Genomic DNA, 17,687 nt, shown 5'->3' on the forward strand with positions numbered 1-17,687 from the left:
TACTATTCTATTACTCTACACTCTACACTCCATACGCTACACTCTACTCTCTACTCTCTCCACTACCTACCACTCCCACCCGGCTTTGTTTTCGCGATTTCTCTCCGACTTCCCGACTTCACCTTCCACTTCCGCCCTGTCACCCTGTCACTCCCTTTCTCCCCAAATCTCTCCAAACCTCTCCACATTTCACATCTCTCGATCCTCTCTCCCAGATCTGACAAGGTACGTTGATTGTTCCTTTCTTCCCCCTCCCTGTCTTCCACACCGCGCTTTCTCCCAACCCACCGCGACGCCGCTGCCCGACATGACTTTTTTTTTTTCCCGCCGCGCCCCTTTTCTTCCTCCGAGCACTTCCATCTACCATCGGAATCAAACTGGACGCTCTGATTCTTGCTCTCCTGATCGCTCTCCACGGATCCTTGGTGCCGGTCCACCTTCTTGGTCTCAGCGTGGCGGATCCCTCGGAAACCCAAGCACGAGGACGCCGACGCCGATGAGGATAAGCGGTCGCGACACTCGGGTGATGAATGCGCGATATTGGCAATGAACTGCATCTCCTTGAATATCTGAGCTGACCCTCTCTGCTTTTCCACAGACTTCCCACCTGTCTCGTCACTCCTTCCTCTCACTCCGCTCCTAGCCGGTTCCCAGAATTGCAACTTGACTCGATCTTAATTGCATCTCTCGAATCAGACTCGAGTACGCCTCATCTACGCAAATACGACCTTTCCCAGACGTGTCTTCTATTCGGACCCCAACGTCAGCACGAGTGAGCCCCAAGGCCCCCCAAACAAGCTCAGCTCGACTGCGCGGCCTTGCATTCCAGTGCATGAATTAGACCGCCATATCATTCTTCACCACGACCTCAAATAACGAGGCGCAGCCCGTGTTGCATCGCTATCGGCAGGAAGCTTATCTACCTGTCCTTGGCCACGGTCTGCAGCTGATCGTCGGGTCGGGTCATGGACATCACGACCATCTTGAACCGCAAGAATTCTGCAGCCGCTGCAGCCGCCGCCGCAGAAGCACAACTTCATCAACAATACCTGCAAAACTCTCAGCTGAATCAACCCACAATGAAGACTGAACCGGGTGCCGTGGACGACCCCGTCAACGCATACCCACCTCACCCACACCTCCAAATGGAACCGGGACTGGCTGAAACCTTCTATTATGCTCAACCTCCAGGTGCCGCGCCTCGGAATATGGGATACGTTCCGGGTGGATATGCTGGTGAACCGCAGATGCAACAAGCGCCAATGCAGACAGGGAGGTTGAGTGCGGACGCACCGCCCAAGACATTCCACTGCAAGACTTGTCAAAAGGGCTTTGCCCGACGAAGTGACCTTGCGCGACATGGTGCGTTTTACAGCATCCCTTTCCCCTACAGCAAGAACCATCGTTACTAACAGCTAATTATGCAGAGCGAATCCACACTGGCATCCGACCTCATGCTTGCGACTGGCCTGGCTGCGGGAAACAGTTCATTCAGCGCTCAGCCTTGACAGTGCATTCGCGGGTTCACACCGGGGAGAAGCCCCATATGTGTGAGCGCTGTGGCAAGGTGAATAAAAGTTATTGACCTCCCGCCAAGTTCCCTTTGCTGATTATTTTCCAGCCCTTCAGTGATTCCTCATCGCTCGCCAGACATCGTCGTATTCACTCCGGGAAGCGACCCTATAAATGCCCGTATGCCAACTGTCAAAAAACATTCACGCGCCGGACAACCTTGACCCGTCACCAAAACCACCACACCGGAACGATCGAGGAGGCTGCCGCCCAAACGGAGGCCAGTCTACGCCAAAATAAGGAACGGCGAGGCCCGGATGGCATGTTCCCTGATCATGCCTCTATTCAATCGACTCCTTCCCCAGCCCAGCATGCGTCGATGTCACCGCCGGGTGGTGACCTTCCACCACTGACTATGCACCGCTCGGCCAGTGACTACTACATGAACAGTGCTCCTATTCCGCCTCATGTGCGGGGAGACTTCTCCCAGGGTAGCCCTCGCGCTTCTCCAACTGCGACATCCCCTTCTCTGTCAAGCTTCAGCAGCGTGCCCCACTCTCGGCCACAGATGACCTCGCATCCTTATGCTCCGCCCCAACCGCTGGAGCCGCCTGCCAACAACGACCATCGGCCCAACAGTGTCAACGGAAGCCCACACATGACGAGTCTTGGATGGGCCTCGCCCTCTCATGGCAGCATACCCTCGCCGGGATCTGCCAATGACTTCACCTACCCTGAGCCAAATGGGCCAGCCTACCCGACCTCGATGCCGCCTCACATGTACTTCCCCAACTCTACGATCCGTCGACCTACCAGTACCGAGCCGGAGAACTATGAGACCAAGCCTAGGATGGCCGACCACCCCTGGGGAACTCCGGTATGAGGCGGGCTATGTCGGCTTACTATCTTGGATATTTTCATATCCACGCTTTCCTATGTTCGATCGATTTTCATTGCATTACCCCCGATTCCCATGGAAATAAAACTATTTCCATCGTTTTTCCAATTACCCCATGTGTCATTGTTTCTCTTATCATTTTTTCATTATTTCGCATTTCCTTTTTTTTGTATCTATACTGGGGGAAAACACACTACGGAGTCGGGACTATCCGCGTTGCAAGCTGGGCTTTTTTTGTCATGTTTTTAACGAGTTGGTCATTCCCCTTGACTGCTCAGCTCATTTTCTTTTGTTCAATTGCTTGCGTGCGGATGACATGGTTTTACCGAGACACGACCAGACGAGGAAACAGCATAGATAGAGCGTGGGACCGAGGATCTTCATATGGGTTAACATTGTTATTGGATTTGGGAATATGGATGTGGGTTTTATTTTTGCTGGGAAAGATCCCAACGGTGCGGTGTCTGGTCAGTATCTGGGTTATATTTTTGCTTTTTCTATTTGGTTTTTCCTTTGTCTGAGTTTCGCATACTGGCCCCTGTGTTTTTCTTTTCTTTTTTTGTCATTTTTCCTCCCTTCTTGTCTGTCTCATACATCTTACTCTTAATATCTTGTTTTTCTATTGCTACCTGTCTTTTCAGATTTTGCTTTGATGCTATTGTCGGATCTCTTCGCAACCAATACCAGCTTGTCGAGGTTGATTTTCCGTTTTTCTGTACGATATGTGTTAATAGAAAGTGCAGTCATATCAACCTTCTTTTTACCATAAGCTATTGGTCCTTAAATTATTGGTAGTAGAATTTCCTTATACAATTACCTATCAACACTGCCAGCGACCACGGCCTTAAGCTGAGTCCGTACCTAGGAAGCGTATATGGAAGCTTTATTCAGAGCTATGGTTCTCAATTAGCTAAGTAGCAATGGACAGGAGCAACCACAAAAGCCCAGAGTAGATGAAAGCGATAGCCTTCTAAATAGTCGACTCACTTCCTTCCGAGGAACATTCAAGCTGTGTATCAAAATCACTCAATGGAACCTTTGGATCATCCACACTGATCCCCCATACTGAAGCAAGGTAATAGCGATAATGATAGGGACCGCATTCATCGATGTTCCTGGCTCCCTCTTCATCATCAACATCATCAGAAAGCTCAAACGAATTGCCATATCTGTCTCGTCGATCGTGACCTAGGTTAACCTCTCGAATGTTCAAACAGCACCCACAGTCTAAAGTGCAGTGTCCAACTCCAAGTTGCCCAGCCGAACTCTTCGCACGTTGCGGACTGACACAACATCCACACTCAAGACCGCAACATCCTCCACGACCTATACAGTCTTCCACAAGAACCGGATGCATATACCACATGGGATTTAACCTCCATAAACCAAAGGCCCTCTTCATGGGACCCGAACTGCCCACTAGATAGCCGCTCCAGTACCACCAACTTCGGGATAAGCTCCAACTCTCTTCTTGAAGTTCATTCAGTGAATGCCCATTTAGTGTTTTTTGAATAGCAGAATACCCCTTCTCTACCTGTCTCAATGCCACTTCTTTTGGGCAGGTTGACCGTAAACGCCGTTCCCTCTCTAAAAATGAGACAATACCGTCATATTCCATCACCTTTGGGCGCATCTCGTGAAGATTATATCGGTATCTTTGTAGAGTAGCAAAACATCCTCTTTTCTCCAGTAGAGCTTCTTCCGGTGTTTTATCGCCTTGCAAACATAGTAGCTGAGGATCTAGAACCAGTTGCCTGCTCGGCTCACTACCCCGGGAGACTTCCATAGCGAGAAATGTGCTAGGTAAATGGGGAAATGTTTGAGGACGATATTTGTTTGTTCGCCAACCTTGACGGTAAAGAGGGGAAGTATTCTAGTAGTAGTGAGCGCTTACAGCTATCTAGTGAACGTCTCATAATGACGTTCCATTTCAATGGAATTGAGTCTGGTATTGATCGTCGGGGCTTAGAAAACATCAATAGCTATTTTGATAGGACAGATGTATTCCTAGAGTGGTATCTGGAATAATTAACTTTTGAAGGGGTGAGGTTAATAATGGTGTAGGTTGTTGCCGCAGTCATAGTACTTGGCTGAATTCAGGTTAATAGAAATCCTGGAAAAAAAATGTCAAATCCGCAGTGAAAAATTGAACTCGAATAATTCCAAAGCTATTGAACTGCCCCAAGTTCCTCAGACATGATATGGTTGCTCAATTGTATCTGGTTGTGGAGGCATATTCTTGAGGGCTAGGATTGTATGCAAATAGTATTCTATACACGATATACAGAGTAAGGACCCTCAGCATAGTACTCCGTACAAGGGGAGAGACAGGAGCCCCGCTGGCTTGAATGGGACCAAGATGACGAATTGGCACTAATTTGAAGATCAGCAAGCATGAAACGTGAGAGTCAAGATTAAAATACAGCGGGGGCTTGAGCATGTCGAACAAGGGTATGGAGAGCGTCTGAGCCTGAGGTCGCACAGGATCTGCCAATGAAGCAGAGATCATATTGATCAGAGCGCCATGATGGGTTGAAATCCGAATCCCAAGAATTACCTGTTGAAACTATTCCCCGTGCACCCCGCTCTTTATAGGTTCTGTACGACATGCTGACCCATGTGACTGACATACGGAGATCGAGCCCGCGATCTCAGTGCATTTGTAGCGGACAGTGATTTGTATTTGTATTTGTAGCTACAGGCAACCCGGCAAGGATGGAAATTAATTTAAAGTAATTAATGAACTTGAAATGGCAGACAAGTCACCAAGCTAGTAAAACTAGTTTCAATATTTCCGTACCCGAGGACCACTGGTTAGAATTCATCTCATAGGGGTTTTCAGGTCGGGTCTATCTATCCCAGGCACTGTCAGAGAGAAGAGAGAATCAGTCAATTGTGACCGATCGGCGCCAGTAAATCCGATTCCTCTCAATCATTCCACCAAAGAAACCCCCGTCCAGTCTAATCCAGTCCCATGCAGCCACAGTCCAGGGGCAGTCGGAGCTGGTGGAGCCAATAACCCAACAAACCCACCGAGAGCTCCGAGTGGAGAACTCGCCGTTCATCACGCTACCCAGAAGGAAGCTGTTTGCCCTGTAATTTATATTTTAACCCAGGCCTTGGGTTCTGCCGATGCCCGGGGGGGGGGTCTAGCGGAATACCAGATACCGTGACATCGAGAACAAAGCGCAAGGGGGATAGTAGGTGAATGGGTGAATGGGGGAAAGGAAAGAGCAAACCCGGAGCCCTGTCTCTTCAGCACTTTAACCAGGGAATGAAAGTACAATGAAACCAATGAAACCAGTGAAACACCGATGTGAACTATTTTTGACGAACAATGGGGCTGGGGGTTGATACAGCGAGGATCCCCGAGTCTAAGCCACCTCACGCTCGGTCGCAGAGTTGAGGAACCGTTCGTGGCAAATGGTCCGACTTGATGCGTGGACGGAGTACGGTGTACATACTTAGTGGTCGATTAATCAACAATTCAATTACCTGGTTCTGTATGTATTTGGTCAAGTAAGCATGATCCATGTTCAATGGAAGAACCCTGTTGTTTCCTGTGGAAGGTCTTGAGGCGCCCAATCTTGAAACTCCACCTCAGCCTCAGCCCTACTACGAGTATTATTCTTGTTACGGAAACCCAACAGGTAATGGTTGTTCTATATTCGGATACTACTTGAAAGAATTAGACCAGGCTGCATCGATTTGGTTGAGATCTTCTATGTAATTGATCAGGCGACGCCCGCCTATCTTTTCGGACAAATGGCCCCCCCCGAGGCATATCTGCTTCAAGGAGTGGTGGCCGGTGTCTCAGTTTCAAGTTCTTACTACCAGCTTACGGCCCGCTTGGGGTTCGTATGTACACTTGGCTCGTATTCTTGTGGCGACGACGACCGGGGTACTGAGGACCCTGCGACCGGGAATTGACTATTTATGTACAGAAGGGTGATGAGGCATGGGGTTCAGTGTACATAGATGACCTTGTATTCAGGTACCTGTGAAAGGGGATTGTCCAGGAAACAAGACCGTGGTAGGGATCGTACTCGTAGCTGTTCAACGGCAGATCTACGATGCTAGTAGTATGGAGTCCGAAGTCCGAAGTAGTACCATCATCCACCTCTCGAAGCCACAGGCCCTCTTCCCTCGCACTAAGCCGTGGGTATCCATTTCTCACCACCGACTAGGTAAGCCTTGCAGGACGCGATACGGCGACACCGATACGGGGTGGGGAAACCGAGTTCTGCACCATACCGAGATACTTAAGGCTGTGATTACTCATGTATGTAGTACCAGTATTAACATAAATGAGCAAAAGAAAAAGGCGAGGATTGACGGGGTCAGCCCAATGACCTCGGGGGTACCTTGGGCAAATGTTAGTTACTAGTGCTGGTACTTGGGTATGTGCTGGGTGGCGACTAAAGTGCTGGCCCACCTATAGCTATTGGCCTGCAAGGAGGACCTTCGTCTACCCCCAGGCAATGAGAGTTGTTGCTATGGAAATCTGTATTCGAGGGTCTTAGGACAAGTTACACCGGATTGTACTTACATCGCACAGCGGTATACCAAGAAGTACATAGCAGCAACTCTTTCCCTTGCGGAGATTCTTGTACATATCAGTATGTTCATCGACGAGACCAGGGTACTGAGTAATTAAAGTACTTGGTGGGGGTTTCTTGTCTTCCATCCTAGTATTGATCTACATACTCCTATGGTCCGCCTAGACGCCCTCGATAACCACCCCTGTGCACATCTACGTCCCGATGAACGCCGCGGTCGGGAGGGGACCCCGACGAGTGCCAACTGGAGTGGGTTATTTTACTGCCTCTGGTATAGCCGACGGGAGCGCGATGATGGTGATTCTGGCGGCTAACCCGGGCAGATCCCCGCTCTGCAGGTCCACCTTGACGGTGCCGGGTGAGGAGGTAATGGGTACATAGTATGTATACGGAGTAATGTAATACGTTTTCCTAGAGAACGATGAGGAGAGAGCGGGGGAAGCGACTGTGGCGGTTGGGGCGAGGGTATGTTTATTTGGAAGGTTTTGGCGAGGCCGTTCCGAAAAGTTGAGTTGGATTGGATTGGCTTTGATTTTGAGTGTGGGCGTCGGAACTGGGAATGGGCTAGAAAATGAGATGGGATCGAGATTGAGATTGGGGTTGCTGGAGACGAATGGGAAATCTGCAGGGTCCGAGTCATGTCATGATTATTTTTTTATTCCGTAGATGGAGTACGGAGTACTGTATCCATGTAAGTAGTCCAGAAAGCCGGAAGCGTTCCACGGGCTAGTCATGGGCTAGTCAGTGCGGAGGAAACCCGGCCGAGTCAGGCACCGCTTTCCAATCATCCTGCAAAAGTCGTTAGTAATATCCCCTGTCTCAGGCTATGTATGCGCAGTGAGAGGCGTGGCGCAAGGGATCCACGGCATGCTTATCCACCCAGATGGGATCGGATTAGAACGTGTTTGAGTCCAGTGAGCTGGACATAGGCATAGAGAGTATGGACCATACTCATGCTCATATCCAGAGTTTACTTTTCCTCTCGTCTGAACAGGAGAGTTGTATTGGTCAAGACAGAGCAGAAACGAGCAGAACAGAACAGGGACGGTGCAACGGAGCCTCGGTCGTACAGAGCCGTGACGAATGACCATGGGAGGCCGGGAAATTTAATCCCATCGACGACTGCTAGTGTAGTCAGTGGTACTCCGTCCCAGTGGTACACCTGCATGAGAGGGGTTCTGGCATTCTTCGGGTGATCGGCCGTCACAGCCCGGCATGTACAGAGCAGGGCAGCGGAAGGCAAAGCAGGGCAGCAGGAGTAGCAACAGTAGCAGTAGAAGCAGCATGATGATGCAAAAGTAGCAGACAGAGTAGCAGACAAAATACATTCTATACTCTGTCACTCTGGAGTATACTTGTGTATAGTAGTCCGGCCACTGTATTGTATTGAAGGAAAGACTCCGGCCACACCCGTCTCCGCTGGGATTTGGGAAGACCCATTCTGGACCTGTCGTCCCACTCCGATTCGGAGGTGAGTTTGTATGAGGGGGGGGACAGGGTTACAGCTCGGAGGTCTAGATTTCAGGTCGGCGGGAACCAAAGAGTCAAAAAAAAAAGAATGAATACAAAGGAAGAGAGTCAAAAATAAATGGGAAAAACAAGAAACAAAACAAAGCATACCATTGATAGAGGGGATTGAATGCCATAAGAATAGTACACTCTTTGGGGGGGGGGGTGTCATAAGAATAGACTGAAAGGTACAAAGACAAAGATACGTAAGTAATATAAATGGTATGGTAATACCCGATGGGGTCGTCCGTATAGATGGTGGCTTCCGGAGACCAACCCGGGTACGGAGTAACTTACTACAGACTAGTAGTCTTGCCTATTGGGTACCGTGAACTGGGTATTGTAATACCAATACACCCTGCACTGCGAAGACTCCCCTGCCAGGGAATCGCCCGTCAGCTCTCCCCACTCTCCGCTTCGCCTTATTCTCCTCCTCACCACTTCCGATTCTCCCTCTTACTCCTCCATCTGACTTTCTCTCTCTCCCCTCCTCACCCTCTCTCTCTCCCCCTCTACTCTGTTCATACCTTCACACTCTCTTTTCAGCGTCCTGCCAGTTTCGGCCCATTTGTTTGCTACCACCTTATGGCGTATGGTCTTTCCTCGACTCGTGCAGTTGGCCGCCTGACCTGCAGCTCTCACGCTGCCATCCGACCCTGCCCGTCTCGACGCTTCTTCTCCCTCCCCTCCCAGATTTTCTCATCTTCACCATGACTGTTTTGGAAATCCCCCAGGATGGTTTGACTCTCCGGGCGGAGAGTCAGGCTGGGGAGCCCGCCGCCACACGAGCCCAGTTCATGCGGCTGGCTCTCGCCCAGAACACCCTAGATGAACTCATCAGCAGTATGCAAAAAGGCCAATCGGCCCGAGTTCGTCTGGGAAAACATCCATCCCTCCAGTACGCTGGAAAAACCGAGTCCTTCCACGCCTACCCCGAAACTCACCGCTCCGAGGTCTACGAGACCTCCGATAAGCGGACCCTCTATTTTGCCGGAGTCCTGAGTCACAGCTTGGAGGTCGCAAAGGCCAAGGAGGATACCGAGGATGTCTCCAAGGCCTTGGAGACCCTGCAAGCGGGCCTCAGTGCCCACGAACGGGAAAAAGAAGCCAAACAGTCCTACCTAGTCTCGCACCCGGATGAGCTGAAGGCTCTAGCCAAGGTCAACAAGGGCAATCGGATGTCAATCCGCTCGGGAGGCCCTAAAGACAAATGTATTGACTTGCTGCTTTCACTACTGTGCTTTTGAAGACAGATGCTAACGTGATTACAAAGCCCGCCGCCTCGGAGCCTCTGGGATGGGGAGCCTGCACCCGAGTCCCAAGCTCGGCGCCGCCGGATCACCCGCCCTCGCCCCGACCTCCGCCCCCTCGCAATCCAAGAGCGATATTCGTCTCGAAGCCCTCAAGACCCCCTTCGTCCACCTTCTTGCCGTCCGCGCTGTTTCCACCCAGTACCTCTCCCGCCTCACATGCGCTCCTCCCGATGATATTACTACACTCGCAAAGAAGTTTGGCGTGGAGAATCGTCTCAACAGAGAAAAGTTTGACTTGAGAGATAAGATCTACAAGGATCTCGATATGTGGAAGTTCCCTTACCCAAATGATGACGACCGAGAAAACGCCATTCAAAACGCCATCTCCGCCTTCGATCGCATGCGCATCTCCCGAACCGACAAACTCTGGCAAATGCTACTTCCGAAGGAGGAACGTGGCAAGGGAAAATGCCTTTCACGCCTCAACCTTCACACTATAAGTGCCAGCAATGTGCCCACAAAGAAGGCTACCACGCCACGGATCCAGGTGGATGGTGCCGAGGACCGAGCCGACGAGACCGACCGTGCCAAGGCATCGGATGCACCTCGGCCAACTCAGAAATCCAAGGAGAAGGATGGATCGAAGAAGCAACTGAAGGGAAAGAGTGCCAATAACAGCACGCTGACGGGCCGAGTGACAAAGAAGACTGCCAGCAAGCCTGCTCCTGCAAAGCCCGAGGGCAAGTTCAAATCGGCGGAGTTCGTCAACTCTTCTGACGATGAGGATGACGATATGCTCGATGCCCCCTCACCTCAGCCTGCACCAGCTCCCGCTCCGCGTCCGAAGGAAAGCAAAAAGGCACCGGCCACAGCTCCAATCAAAAAGACCCAATCCGCGGCCAAACCCCAACCTGTGAAGCCCGTCGCTTCTACTCCTAAGGTCTCAAAGGCGCAGACATCCACACCGAAGCTCGAGTCATCTCAACCTACCCCTTCCTCTAAGCGACCTGCCCCTCGACCCTCGACCTCGCCCCAAAAGCCATCCCCTCTGGGTTCATCTCCTCCCGCAAGCGCATCTGAAAATGCCCATGGTCGCAATCGTTCCGACAGTCAAAACCAGTCATCAGGTTCATCTTCATCCTCGCCTCTTATTTCTCAACTTGCCCGAAACAGCAAGGCTACCGGCACAGCTGCACGCCCACCATCAAAACCTGCAGCGTCGGCCAATGGTCCTCACAAGCCCCTTCCCACCAAGGCCTCGGCCCAACCACCTCCGAGTAAATCTGCGCCTCCAAAGCCCGCCCCCAAACCCGTTCCCGCCAGACCAACATCCACCAAGCCTACGCCCCTCGACTCAACCCGTAACAAGCCAACTCGTCCAGGTCCTGTCATTGGCAGGACTGCAAGCAAGACCTTGCCCGCGGGAAATCCCCGGAAGCGCAAGGCGGACCCAGATCTTGGGTCCGAGTCTGAGAGAGATGGACATCTAATTACCACTGGCAACCTTGAGCACAAACGGCGCCGCGCAGTTAGTACCTCCAGCGGCAGCACGGGAAGTGCATCTCCATCTATGACCCAGGAGGTTCTCCGGAAACGATTGCTGGACAAATCGGAGAAGTTCAAGGAGTATTATGCCAAGTACTCGGCCTTGCATGAGACACTGGCCAAGCAAGCTCAGCCCATCCAACGGGATGTGGACAAACTAGAGAAGCAGCACAAACGACTACAGCAAATGAAGCAGGAGATCTGGGATGAGAACCGACGTCTCCGCGACGAAGGTATCATCTCATGATTCTTTATTTCCTTATTTCCTTATCTTATTTATTGTTTTTCTTTTCTTTTTGCATGGTGATCGATTGGTCCCCCTCAAACAGCGAGGTCAACCGTTCTTTTCGACAGATGGTTATTTCGGCGTTCTACGGCTCTACGGTCTTTTCCCGGCTCAGGTGATTATTGATATTTTACTGCCTTCATTTCTCAACTTTTCTTCACCTGCATGCCTTGTTTATCTCCCCATCAGCACATTTTTATCTGCATTCCCATGATCTGTGATATAGAATTGCATTCCCTACGGCTGCATCCAAGTGATGCTTTCCGGTTCATACGCATAGTATGTCTCTACGACATGCAATAAAAAAAAACTCGACTTGACGTCAAATCCTCTTCCACCTCATAGTCGTATATGTATCTCTATTTTCTCCTTGGCCGCAGATCAGCCTGGATTCTACCCCGGATTCGCGCATCTCTGGTTCGCTGGGCCGACTGTGGGCCGGTGGCGCTTGCCTCATGCTATCATTGGCAGGTAGACACGTGGCAGAGTCACGGGATCCATACGACCCATACGGTACTGATACACATAATATAAATTACATCGTCACCGTTGACCCCCACTAGTCCGTAATTGGTCTAGCGCGCTTGATTCTGTGCCAGCAGCAGCTCAACGGCGGTGGGATACTCTCGCAAGCTCCGAGTTGACCTCATTCTCCACGTCTTGTGCAATTGAAGTCCAATCCTCTTGGGCATAAAAGGACGCTTCACAATGACTCCCCCCGCTCGAGGCCGGGGAACCAGTCAACGCAGCCCGACCGTTCTGGTACGTATCCGCGAAAAGCAATTATCCCGTTCACTGCTGCTGCTGCTGCGGCGGCTGCCGCCGCAGCTTCATCTCCAACACCCAACGGAAAATCCCTTACATTTGCTGATGTACATTCTTCCCATTCACAATAGGTAACCGACTCACGCGACCAACAACAAGCCTCCACCCCCCGACGCCGCAGATCCCCCGCGACTCGCTTCATCACCGTCGACAATGTCTTACAATATGCCTCCGACGTCCCGTCCATGCAGCAGCGGCACCCGCCGCCAATTTCGCGCTCGCGCAGACTTGCTTCGGCCAGCGGTTTGATTGGTGGAGCAGGCAGTTCCACGACATCTAATAGCCGACTCGCTGCCCAGCCGCGCCTCCCACCACGCACGACGAAAGTTAGTGAGAAACTCGTGCTGTTGCCGGATACTGGGGGAGTAGGCGAGCCAGACGAAGGCGAGGACGATGAAGATGAGGATCAAGCGGATGGCCATGCTGATCAAGTAGACGAGGAGCTTGTTGCGCGCATCGCGCGTGATAAGCACGTTGAGCCCGAGGCTGTGAGGCAGGCTCTCCTTGCGCAGAAACGGCTCAGTGTTGGGGACTTCTCGATCGATAATGATGTTGCGCCACTGAGGGCGGATGAGGAGGTAATTCGCAAGCGACGAACTCCTGAGCGCGCGAAGAGTTATGCGGAGCGCTTGCCTAAGGCTAGGCGGACGGAGAAACTTGCGCGGGTTACAGCTTATTGTACGGCGCAGGCGTATAAAATGGGGTCTGTCGCTTCGTTTGTGAAGGAGTGGCATGGTGCTAGGACCAAGCTGTATGATGATTGTTTGTACACAGCGTATCATTTGCCGCTTGTGCCAGGCCATGAGGGATATCGGTTACGCAGTAGCCCCGTGTTGAAATTCCCGGGCGGCAAGTCGCTACTGGATGAGGAAATTGAAAGGAATGAGCAGAGAGACCATCACGATGACTGGATGGGAGAGGCAGAGGAGCATTCTGTCGGTGGTCGCAATAGGCCAGAGGAAGAACATCATCATGAAGCGTCACCACAAGACCCGGGTACTGCCTCGAGGGAGGAACATCATGAGTTCCTGACTCGGGTTTCTGAGGAGGATGCGCGGCTTCAGGATCGTACGCCCGATCCGGATGGCCAGTCGAGTGAAGAACACAATCTGGACCTTCGACCTCGTCGTCGAAGACACAGCTCCGATGATGGTCAAGCTCTGATGAGAGCTCGCTCGGCCTCCCCGGTCAAACCGTCGTCGTCCTCCATGCCTGACCGGCCTGCACGAACCCTGTACAATGTCGCCGAGATGTTTGTTTTCAGCTATGGTGTTGTGGTGTTTTGGAACTTTACAGAACGCCAGGAGAAGGATTTATTGGCGGATCTGGCATTCGCTACATCTTCGGCTACTGGTACTCCTATCCCACTGACAACCATGCCTCTCCATGAAGAGGATTTCGAGACAGAGGAATTTCATTTCGAATACTCGACTGAGATCTCTCGGCCTCGCGTTTACAACGATATGATCACACTCCGCAGTGGGGACCACATGATCAAACTAGCAATCAGTCATGGTATCTCTCAGAGTACCAAGTTGTGTTTCTTTGAGGAGGTTATGGCGCGTCAGATGGCTGATGCGAAGGATGTACCACGAAGACTCGCTATGACCGGTCAGCTCGGCATGAAGCGTGAAGAGGTCTTCCGGATTCTGGGACGACTTTTCAAGAGCCGAGTCGAGGTCAATCTTTGTGAGTGGGCACGTCATGCCATCAATACCATGCAACGCTAACAATCTCCAGCATCAAACATGCTCGACGTTCCGAATTTCTTCTGGGAAAGCGAGCCAACACTCTACCCCCTTTACATTGCCGTCCGCGAGTACCTCGAAATCAAACCTCGGATCCAGGTTTTAAATGAACGCTGCCGGGTGTTCCTCGATCTAGCAGAGATCCTCTCAGACTCCATCGCTGACAACCGCACATCTTGTACGCCACGCCCCAACCCATTGATTACTCACCGATGCATCTAAACAGCACTGACAAAACAAATCTAGATCAAACATGGGTTGTCATCGTTCTCATTGTCATCTCCATCCTCGTAACTCTCTCTGAAGTCTTCCTCCGTTTTGGCCTTCTCCACGCTAGTCAAGGCACAACGCCGGCCAGCATCATCGCCCGCGCAATGGGACGCTCTCCTCCGTCCCCATCCCCATCTCCAGGCTGGTCCTACCCTAATATCCCGGCAGGATGTATCTGCCCCTCTCTTGCTCCGACCGGCGGGCCTGACATGGGTGTCAGTGGCCTGATGGGAGGCCTCTAGGCGTTGCTCGCTCGTTCTTTCATTATGTATTCGATTTCAACATCGCACACGGAAATATGGAAGGTGTATGGAGTTTTGGACGGGCACATTATTCTGTTACGTACAGTTCTTTTTTTAAATTATCTAGTACTCGAGACTACTTCTTGACATCAATTAAAGCGTGCTATGCTTGAGCTACAAGTGTCGATCGCGATCTAAACTGACTATCCATTTGCGAGCACATACATACAAGGACCAAAATGTCTAGAGCTGTAAACGAGATCCCAAAGGTGGGATGGAGCTGCATTTTTGGTATTATTGATGGCTGGATGCCCCGAAACTAAGCACCCAGCCCCACAGTGCTAGCACAGGTACATTTTACCCCCTTAGGATTTAGGGGCATCTATAGACTATGGGGTTCGGCGGGTCGACATTAAAGCGTTTGACTCTAACGGGAAAATAAAGTCTCAACCTAGGTGAGGCTAATTCAGAGTCAAAGACATGCGAAACACGCTATTCTCACGAAACCTTCACTAAAGTCAGGGTGGGAGGAAAAATAACTCAAATTGGGGGGGGCCATTCAGGATCCTGTTCAAGTTTGAGAGGGATCATCGCGCAAACTAAGTTTGAACCTGCCTTGCGTCCCCCCTGTGGAAACAAGTTACCCATCACACCAAAGTTTGCTCTTGGCCTTTTCGCCTGAAAAAAGAGAAAGCGTCATATCTTTATATTACCTTAGCGCGACTCACTCGATTTTGAGCATTCCCCCGCGACCTTCGCAAAATGACAATGTCTGCTGAAAGACACCTGCCAGGTGCCAATCTTGTCCCTGGGGACATTTACCCGCTATACCCATTCGACAGCGATAAGACAAATCGCTGTTTCGTATCCTGGCTGATGAGATTTAATGATGTTCTTGACCCTGAACAATTGAACAATGCTTTGGCACGACTATTGGAGATTGGGGATTGGAAGAAACTCGGTGGTCGGCTACGATGGAAGGTAAGGGTATTTTCCTGGTTTGACCGGGCTTCACTAACGTCAATTAGGAGAACGGAGACCTAGAGGTCTGTGTCCCGAACATCTCGGGGGAAGAAGATTCAAGAAAGACTTTCTTCACCCATCAGACTTTCGACGTGGAAATTCAGAACCACCCGGTGGCTTGTCAATTCCCAACACGGACTGCCGGTCCATCAATCCAACCAATTTCTGAAGACTTCAAGCCATTTGTTACACGGCAAAGCTTCCCAACCTTCCAGCAGCTAGTGCAGGAGAAACTGCCATTGATATCTCTCCATATATCCTCTTTCCGAGATGCAACCCTGGTATCTCTGGTCTGGCCTCACGCGCTGATGGACGCGTTTGGGGGCCAGGCTCTCCTCGCTGCCTGGTCATCGGTATTAGCCGGACGCGAAGAAGATATTCCTACCATCAGTGGTTCACGGAAAGACCCTCTTCGTGAGGCAGTTTCGTCCAACCCCGAGAATTGGGAAGATCTGAAACTCGAAAAAAGGCGTCTGAAAGGTATGGGTCTTATCAAATTCTTATCTCGGTACTTGTGGAACAATACATGGGACGCCCCTCGAGAAAGGCGTGTTATCTTTCTTCCGAAGATCTTTTTGGACAGGATGAAAAACCTTGCCCAGAAACAGATTCGCGAAACACATTCGTGTCGCGATTCTGGAGTGCTCTGTAGTGGTGGGGATGCACTTATTGCGTGGGTAACGCGAGCAATGGCATTGTCAGAACCAACAATGCGCCCAATTACGATTTTGAGTCTCTTAAACTCTCGCTTTCGGCTTCCAGAGTTTATTAACTCAGCGGGGGTTTTTCTTCAAAATCTAACGCTGGGAACCTATACATTTCTCTCATCACAAGAAGCAAGAGGGCCGATTGGACCCATTGCACTCAGTCACCGCCAACATTTTAATGAACAATCCACAGAGCAGCAGGTTCGTGCTTTTATGAGAACCGGCTACCAAGATATCGACGCGGGTAAAACACCCGGGGTGCTTTTCGGGGAGGCAAATGCCCTACCAATAGTTCTAAATAATATGGTCAAGGCAGACTTAATAAACACGGTCGATTTTAGGGCAGCTGTTGTGCACCAAGGGGATACTTCGAGGGACAGAGTGAATCCGTTAGGAACGATGCTCATGTACTACTATGAAAACGTGGGCGAGCCGTACAAAGGCTTCAACCTTTTTACGATGCTTGGTCAAGACCATACTGGTAACCACTGGCTTATGGGGACGCTTTTACCACGGGCATGGGATAAGATAATAGAGGAACTTGGAAACGTTTGAAATAGTCAGGGTTATATCAATTAAAGAAATTATACTGCAATATACTAGTCTTATAGTCATGTTCATAAAACGAGTAGCGATCGAGAGCATGAGTTCTCTGTCCCAAGATGACTTTTATGAAGTTTAGAACTAGTACTAGTAACTGGTCTCAAAACAAACTACCATCCTCCAACGTAAAGATACCTACTTCACAATAAAGAACTGGAAGCTGCAGATTTTTATCTATGAGATGCCGAGGTTGATTGAAATATACACGGTGGGGCATTGTCTCACTAAATGTATTGTCTCGTCAAGAAGCTAGGCGGAATTCGAATTTAGCTTGAAGAATCAGAACTCAAGCGTCGTAAACACGAAAGGGTCGATCTTGTATTTGCTCTACAGGGCCAAGATCGCCCAGGGGTAGGCTCCACCCCATCGTATTTGGCTTGGCGAGCTGAGTTTCACAGAGTTGATGCGTATCGGATTCTTCAAATAGCTGAATTGATTTAATGGAAATAGCATTGACAATCTCTTCTTTAACTAGAAAACTATCGTTTTTTTCTTGAATATCACACACTTTGTACGAGGTCAAATCTGTCTCGACAATCATTCTCACGGAATCTTGTTCGCATTTGTAGGATTTGGAGACCTTTGATGCCTGTCTAGTCATCATGCCAAGCAATCCTTCGAATACGAGCAATCTCAAAATAGACGTCTCCGAAATCTTCTAGTCAGATACTATTGGTTTGGTTGACAATTGCTGTAAAAGGATGGGG

The 17,687-nt window shown here is 50.4% G+C and overlaps 4 protein-coding genes across 4 annotated transcripts; all 4 read left to right on the top strand.

Moving 5' to 3' along the window:
- Positions 1–965: 965 nt before the first annotated feature.
- On the top strand, positions 966–2,395 carry N7509_010738 (putative C2H2 finger domain protein; the record flags this gene model as incomplete). The annotated part of the gene is made up of 3 exons (XM_056635375.1): positions 966–1,362; positions 1,428–1,567; positions 1,622–2,395. 3 exons carry the CDS (start codon positions 966–968, stop codon positions 2,393–2,395), a joined length of 1,311 nt encoding a protein of 436 aa, XP_056485995.1.
- A 6,793-nt stretch (positions 2,396–9,188) lies between these two features.
- Positions 9,189–11,523, top strand: N7509_010739 (uncharacterized protein; the record flags this gene model as incomplete). Its single annotated transcript, XM_056635376.1, has 2 exons — positions 9,189–9,690; positions 9,752–11,523. 2 exons carry the CDS (start codon positions 9,189–9,191, stop codon positions 11,521–11,523), a joined length of 2,274 nt encoding a protein of 757 aa, XP_056485996.1.
- Positions 11,524–12,270: 747 nt separating this feature from the next.
- On the top strand, positions 12,271–14,647 carry N7509_010740 (RMD1 family protein; the record flags this gene model as incomplete). The annotated part of the gene is made up of 4 exons (XM_056635377.1): positions 12,271–12,324; positions 12,459–14,076; positions 14,128–14,313; positions 14,382–14,647. The coding sequence occupies 4 exons, from the start codon at positions 12,271–12,273 to the stop codon at positions 14,645–14,647; spliced, it is 2,124 nt and encodes a 707-aa protein (XP_056485997.1).
- A 762-nt stretch (positions 14,648–15,409) lies between these two features.
- Positions 15,410–16,932, top strand: N7509_010741 (uncharacterized protein; the record flags this gene model as incomplete). Its single annotated transcript, XM_056635378.1, has 2 exons — positions 15,410–15,628; positions 15,676–16,932. 2 exons carry the CDS (start codon positions 15,410–15,412, stop codon positions 16,930–16,932), a joined length of 1,476 nt encoding a protein of 491 aa, XP_056485998.1.
- Between the last annotated feature and the right edge of the window lie 755 nt (positions 16,933–17,687).

This window comes from Penicillium cosmopolitanum (genome assembly GCF_028827165.1).
Source record: "Penicillium cosmopolitanum strain IBT 29677 chromosome Unknown utg000009l:1.0-9042332.0:1.0-9050551.0, whole genome shotgun sequence".
Lineage (NCBI taxonomy): Eukaryota > Fungi > Ascomycota > Eurotiomycetes > Eurotiales > Aspergillaceae > Penicillium > Penicillium cosmopolitanum.